At 39.8% G+C, this 7294-nt stretch overlaps 1 protein-coding gene across 1 annotated transcript; it reads right to left on the reverse strand.

Moving 5' to 3' along the window:
* Positions 1 to 4794: 4794 nt before the first annotated feature.
* On the reverse strand, positions 4795 to 7014 carry LOC108786303 (C-reactive protein-like). The gene is made up of 2 exons (XM_018555563.1): positions 6997 to 7014; positions 4795 to 5418 (listed from the first exon to the last, which is right to left on the reverse strand). The coding sequence occupies exon 2, from the start codon at positions 5414 to 5416 to the stop codon at positions 4796 to 4798; it is 621 nt and encodes a 206-aa protein (XP_018411065.1). The 5' UTR covers positions 5417 to 5418; positions 6997 to 7014; the 3' UTR covers position 4795.
* Positions 7015 to 7294: the final 280 nt, after the last annotated feature.

Consider the following 7294-nt stretch of genomic DNA (forward strand, 5'->3'; position numbering starts at 1 on the left):
CACTGATCAATAAGAAGCACTTCTTATCTCAGGGATCTGGTCCCTAGTTCAAAAGCACTTCTCATTGATCAGCGTGATCATGTGACCATGCTGATCAATGAGCACTGGCCATTTGCAAGTATTCCATACTGCAGGGCTGGGAAGTCTGGTGTATGGTGTACAGACTGGGTGGTGGGGACTTTAATGATGTAAGTGCAAAAGGGGGTAGGGGAGGTGGCATGGTGCTGTGGGTAAGTTCCTATTTTGGCAATTTGTGAGAAAGTAAGCTTACCCTTTAACATCTGTGAGTTACTAAACTCAGGTGTGGACCGAGAGCCCGCCCTGGCCGCAGACATTACACGCCGACTGATCAAGGCAGCCGGTGTGTCTGCGGGGAATAACAGCTAGAGCAAGGGAGACTCGGGACAGGGAGAATGGTAGAGGTTGGCCCTGGACACTTGAGGAGCTTGATAAAGTCATAAGGTACCCTAATCACGTCATGGGATATATTCAGTGCTTCTTATGTATTACCATGTCTAGTCACTTTCCCTTAAGTTGATTTTCTAAATGGAGTAACCAGTTCTAAACTATAATAAGGATGATCCTTGACAATTTGTATATACTATTTTACTATACTTCAATGAAGGGTTGCAAGTGACAGAGATGGTATCTGAGATACATTGATGGATGTGGTTGCTGTTTATGGATACAATTGTACCTATTGTGAAGGCCAATGCATCGAACTTAGTTTGGATACATTATATCACTGATTCAGTAAGGCTCAGAGAAGCCGTTCCAGTGTATCCTATAGATCTTTAGGTGGCTTTGCAATGCTAGGTGCAATACATTGTAATTATTGAAGTTATATATAGACCTGGTATATATAGACCTGGACCTGGTTTATAATTCAATCTTATAGGTCGCACAAGGACAGGTAGAGATGCCTCCTCTTCCATACATCCCCTGAGTTATCCCTTTTCTCTTTTCCTGGCGGAGTGGAGGGACTCCCCAAGACGCGAATCTGCTCGTCCCCAGCAACTTTTATACATGGTATTTATGTATCTATCGCATTCATTGATTTATGTCAGCTAATGTTATGTATGGCAAAATTGCTATTTTCAACTATTTGAATGCTTATTACAATATTTATATGGATTTTACAGGCCACCTCTATAAACTTCTTGAAAAAGCTACGGCGAAACGCGTCGAAGAATGAAAACGTACAGATTTTTGATTGGAACATTTAACAATATGAAATTATATATCATGAATATGTGGACTGATCTTAAAAAATTATATATTGACTGATCAAATTTACTATGAATTTACAATGAAAATAAGAGTGTTAACTATTGCTATTTTGCACAATATCAATCTGTACGGATTCCTAGAGGTGAAATGCTGTTTATAGGTTGAATGGTCCTGTTTTTAGATGTGTGGTATGTCGTGTATCTTTTGTCAATCATGGAATTATGTTATTAAATATGAATTTTACTATACAGGAATGAGTTATGTGACATTATGTCTAACCGCATTGTTTATGAGTCACATATAAAGCCCCGTCTTTCTCTTCTCTTTTTATATGCTTCTGAACTACATCTGACCAGCTTGAAGCAGGTTCTGCCATCCCATAGACTTGTTTGGCAATGAGGTAGAATAGATGCCCACCAACACAAGCTCTACAGCTGTTCATCTTGTACCAAATGGTATTTAAGCATGATTGATGACAAGAGAACATTGTTTGTGCTTTCAATTCAGTCCACAGGACGTGACAAGAACACAGCATTCATGGCAAGATCAACAAATATTTTCTGTATTTGCAAAAAAAATTCTTAGCCTAAAAAAGAAAACAAATGCAGCCACCACATTGTAGGACTGATACGCTGCAATATATTATGTTTTCTTTTTAGGTCTAGATACACCTTAATACTGTTAAAAATGATCAACATTATAAAATGCAATAACTAACAATTCAGAAAATCTCTTAATAATTTTAATTTGGACATTTAACTACCTGAAACATAGACTGTCTTCCTTTTATAATCACAATTCATTGCAGCCCAGAGCAAACATTCCACTTTCATTGTATAATATGGACACTGAACCATTGAAAAACAATAGACTGCTCTCCCTTTATAAACACAGTTCTTACTATGAGAGGTAACATAACATTGCAGCCCAGAGCAAACAATCCACTTTCATTCTATAAACAATCTGTTTTAGTTTTCATATATACATACTTCTTAAGCACATATTCTACTGATACCTCGGGCCTGATGCATGAAAGGTCAAGTTTTTACAGAGTCTATTTCATCAGCCCAACCTGCTCAATAAAGTCCCTAGTGCCCTGGGAGAAGCTGGATCTATGTGCAGAGCAGGTAGGGTTGCCTGGGTCTGTACCAATTGAGTCTGCTTACCATTTTCCAAAGATGTGGTCCTAGAGCTTGCTTTCAATGGTCTTATTCCTACCACTGGTCTGTAACTCTACTGATGATTAGGGATGGGCTGGATGTTCGAGTCGAACATCGCTAATTCGTGTGTTCGCCAAACACACGAACTTTAAGGGTGTTTGGCGGTCTGTTCAACCGCTGAACGCCCCACAAGACAATGTGCCTTGTGAAGCCCTAATTGGCTAAAGGCTTGCACCTGACCACAGGTCAGCCTTTGCCCAATCAGGGCTCAGACCCTTGTAAGAGCCCTGATTGGGCAAAGTCTGTTTTTTTTGCCTTTTTTTACATGGTGTCCCTCCTCAATATTCCTACCAAACCTTAAGGGTCTGGTATGACTTTAATGGGGAACCCTACACACTTTTTGTTTTGTTTTATTATACACTGGGTCCCTCCTAAATATGCCTACCAGACCTTAAGGGTAGAGGTGCACCAAAATGAAAATTTCAAAAACCGAAATGTAAACAAATATCAGGCCGAAACCAAAAATGTGTTTTATTTTTACTTTTTCAATTTGTTTTTCAATTTGATATGTATTTATTTTTTATAAACGTTTTAATTGTTTTTATTTATTTATTCATTTTTATTAAATATTTTTATTTTTTTTCTTTACATTTAGGGGCTTTGGGGAAATATTGGGGGTCTAAACAGATCCCTGATATTTCCCTTTTAAAATAGAAAAAGAGATTTAGGAAACAGAGTCCTCTTTTTCTGCAGCCCCTGTTATAAATGAACAGGAATCCTCTATACTGAGTGTCCCTGTTCTTTCATAACTTGTGCACATAGTGTGTTTACTATAACCATAATTATGAATGAACAAGAGGTAATGTAGATCACTTTCCATTCATTCATAATTGAGGATATAGTAAACATACTATGTCCTTAATTATTTACACGCAGCGATCACTGATCACTGATTGTTTGTACTCGATCTCCTTCCTTGCACGCTGTCACAGGAGGCTGAGTGGTGCGGGGAGGAGAGACGGCGGCCGCTCATAGCGCTCTCCTCCCACAGCACTCGGCCGCCTGTGACAGTTTCCCTCCTCCCCGCTGGGACACAGAGCAGCACCCAGCGGGGAGGAGAGAAAGAATGGATGCACCGCTCTATCAGCCAGAAAATGGCACTTTCGGCATTTTGACAAAAGTTAAAGTTTTGCCCAATATGTTTAAGCAGCCAATGTATCAGGGCTTCCCTACTTAAGGGTCTGGTATGTCTTTTGGGGGGAACCCCACGCTTTTTCTTTTTTAAATGGGGTCCCCCCTAACATTCCTACCAGACCTAAACGGTCTGCTATTGTTTGGGGGGGACCCTCATTAAGCAATTAAGCCCTCTTAAAGGGGACAATTGTTTTTGAAAGTTCTACCCCCATAGACTTGGATTGAGTTTGAGTTCAAACTTTTCCCATGTTCGAAAGTTCGAATTCGAACCGAACTCGGGCCTGTTCGGCCCATCACTACTGATGAAACTCATATACTTCTACACCTCAAAGCCTTTTTACCACTAGCTGCATGCATTTACCATGCTGTCCATAAGGCAGCATATTTTTGTCCCATCCTGACCCACTGGTCTTCTTCCCTTTTTATAGTGATTTATTGATTGTATTTGCATGAACGGGTTTTTTTATGTGAAAATAAGTCTCTCCAGTTTAACCTGTGAAAGGAAGGGTAAAATGGATGGTTTGTGGTAAAAAAATTGGGCTGTTTGAGGAAGTCGTGCAAGGACACCATCAGAAGAAGAACCAGGATAAAGCTGCACACCTGAAAGTGTAAGGAGCAAAGGATTAGAGTTGACCTCCTCAATGTGGAGAACTTTGAGTTTAGAAGACTTTATGTATACTATCTCTTCAGTTGAAGCTTCTTTTCCAAACGTCTTTTGATGCCTTCAAGTCCTATTTTGCAGTTCAGATCATCACATATTACATTGCTTACAACTAGTTTTTAAATGACATGCATACATACATAAATGGTTTAATTGGTTTCTAACATGTACTGAATTACGCTGTTCCTCCTGAAGTTCTCTGCAGTGCATACCACCTATTTTGCATGCAAAAACACCTCTCTTCTTCAGTTGAATGCAAACAGTTCTGAAAAACACATGCAGGAGATTTGGAAAAAATTTACAAACCATAAGAAACATAGGACGTGGCCTCTAGAGACAGCTTTTTCTCATAAACACAAGCCTTAATGAACTTGAGTGCATCAAGCCCACTACATTTTAATAACATATGGGAGGGAATTTATCAAAACTGGAGCAGACAAAAACTGGAGCAGCTGTGCATGGCAACCAATCAGCTTCTCTCTTGGTTGTCATGCACAGCTGCTCCAGTTTTTGTCTGCTCCAGTTTTGATAAATTCCCCTCTAGGTGCCTCTAGAGGTTCCATGAATTTTCAGAACAGTGGCATGGCTCAATAATTTCTACACCCCTGGTTTTGTAATTTAACAATCTCCAGTTAATCACATCACCTGTCACTTTATTTGTAATAAATCTCTCTATGTCATGTGACATTAACACTGTGCTCCACATGTTGACATCTGTTATTTGAGCTACTGCTGAATTTTCTTCACCAACAAAACTCCTCCCAATAATTATACTCATAGGAACGAAATCTGTCAACCCTTTCTGTACATCTTCACTTTGATACAGTTTCCCATTGAGCCAGAACAGTAGTCTTCCAGAGTTTGAGTCAAACGCCACACATATGCTCCTCCACTTGTTAGTGTCAGTGTCTGGGAAGTGGAAGCTCAGTTGCAGATCTTCATAAAAGATCAGTAAATCTGCTCCAGTGAAGGTGCTTGGGTTGGCATCAAGTAGCATGGCAAATTTATTCATGTTGACCATATCGAACAGTTTGAACATTAGCATGTTCTCTGTGAGATTTGTACATGTTTTCAGACACAGAGTGAATGCAGTGAAGGTGTTAAATGTTTTGGGTGATATTTCTACAGGTCCACTGTCTTTCCGGTAGAAAGAGAAGGCTTTTCCATCCATATCTGTGTAAGAAGAAGATGACACCTAGTAAATGGGTGACTGTGGAAGGGAAAATATTAGAAAGTTGAATAAAATGATCAGATGTCTACTTACAAAGTACCATTAGAAATTTTCATATGATGACCTGCATAGTTGGATAACCTTTGTTAAAAGTGTACCTGTGCTTTGACCAATCAGGGTGAAGCACAGGTTCGTGTAATTAAATCAAGTGTCGATTGACAAAGTAACAGTCAGTGCATTGTCTTTTTTCTTTGGGGGGAGTTGTGCTGTAGAAATATCTTATTTTTCATTCTGTTTTTTTCATTGCCCAACAAATCTTGAAGGAAGCATCCACAAACTTCCAACCTGGGGCTGGTGCAATGCACGTATCATCCTTCTTATGTGCACTCCATCCCTCACATGATGCAATGTGCAAGTGTGCCTCATGGATGTCAGTCTCTATGCTGACCTTGCAACTTACTGACATCATTGGAAGAGGGTGTTAGTACCAGCACTCTCTGTGCCAGATACTATTGTATTCCAGGGCAAAATCACGTCAGGGGTGACCACACAGTCCCTGCTGGGGAACCCTGCAAAGGCAGGGTTGTCATCCTTAAACGGAAAGTGCCATACTGAAAATTTTGATCAAAATTTTGAAAGGAAAAGGAACACTCATTGGAAAAACAACTAGAATGCACATTTTGTAACTTGGGTTTAGTTACACTTTTATTGCCACCCTCCCCATCTATCCATCTACAGCTTCCCTTTGATCCACTGCTTCTCCATTTAATGTCATAATATAAGTTAAATACATGGTACTTTTGGGTGGTGGGGGGGCACGGGACTCCCTCCCCTTCACCAGATGTGACAGTACTGATTTGTCTGATTGCCTCCTGAGGCACCTAGTGCTAACACATGGGGAAGGAGGGGGAGCCCCCAGCCCTGTGTAAGCTCCAAATTGTGACTTTGAGCTTCTGCTCAAAGTTCTGTTTTTCACCTGCTGTGACTGAATGGAGCAGTGGGGGAGCAAAAGGTAGGTGAGTATCTGCAGGTAGGAAGGGTGACTTTTAAGAGAACCTGTTTCATTGATCTAACCACAGGTTAACTTAAAGGGCCATTACTTTCATAATATAAGGTAGGCTTCTTGCCTCTAAATACACTCTTTAGTCACAGCATCCTATGCAGAAATAAACTCGTTTACACACCGGATTGAATTTTGGCTGTGAGCCCCACCTGGCTTCAAAGGAACCTGTCCTTAGCCTCTTTTGTGTGGCTTGTACACATCGCTCGGCCATACACGTAGTTCATTTTATTACTTCATTGCTGTGCTGTATGGGTATAGGCCAATGTAGTTGGATCTGTATGTGCGTTATAATTGAACTAAATTAATCGATTAAAAAAAATTTGATTAATCGAACACGAAAATTTTAATCAGTATCAGCCCTAGTTTATATCTAAATTAAGGACTTTAGAAATCAACTTGGTGAATGTGTTTACTGTAATCCTTGAAGTCTTATCTTTATAAGCTAATGGCAGTGGCAGATTGTCCTCCATATAGATATTATTTTCAGTTTTTTATGATAATATTCTTCACAACTCACCTATCTGACCCAAAATTCCTGGGACTGTAGCCAAGAGAACCAAAGTGCTAAAAGTCTTCATTGCCTAGAAGCAGAAGAAATACTTTTACAAATACATGTATGGCATGCATAATCCAAATAGCCATGACACATGTCCTGCAATCTAGACATTTGTTGTTTCATTCCAAATGCATATTTGTATGGATTTTATTAAAAGCCAAATGAACATACACAAGTGAATGAGTATAAACTTTCAATTAGACAAATTCCATTTTCAAGCAGGTTGGCCGTGTCTTTAACTAACCCTGGGATTCTGGGA

The sequence above is a fragment of the Nanorana parkeri genome, unplaced genomic scaffold (assembly GCF_000935625.1).
Source record: "Nanorana parkeri isolate BGI_ZX_2015 unplaced genomic scaffold, ASM93562v1 scaffold202, whole genome shotgun sequence".
Taxonomy (NCBI): Eukaryota; Metazoa; Chordata; class Amphibia; order Anura; family Dicroglossidae; genus Nanorana; species Nanorana parkeri.

Bases quoted from the DNA above. Each gene is read 5' to 3' on its own strand.
- LOC108786303 (XM_018555563.1), bottom strand. From the start codon at position 5,416: ATGGATGGAAAAGCCTTCTCTTTCTACCGGAAAGACAGTGGACCTGTA.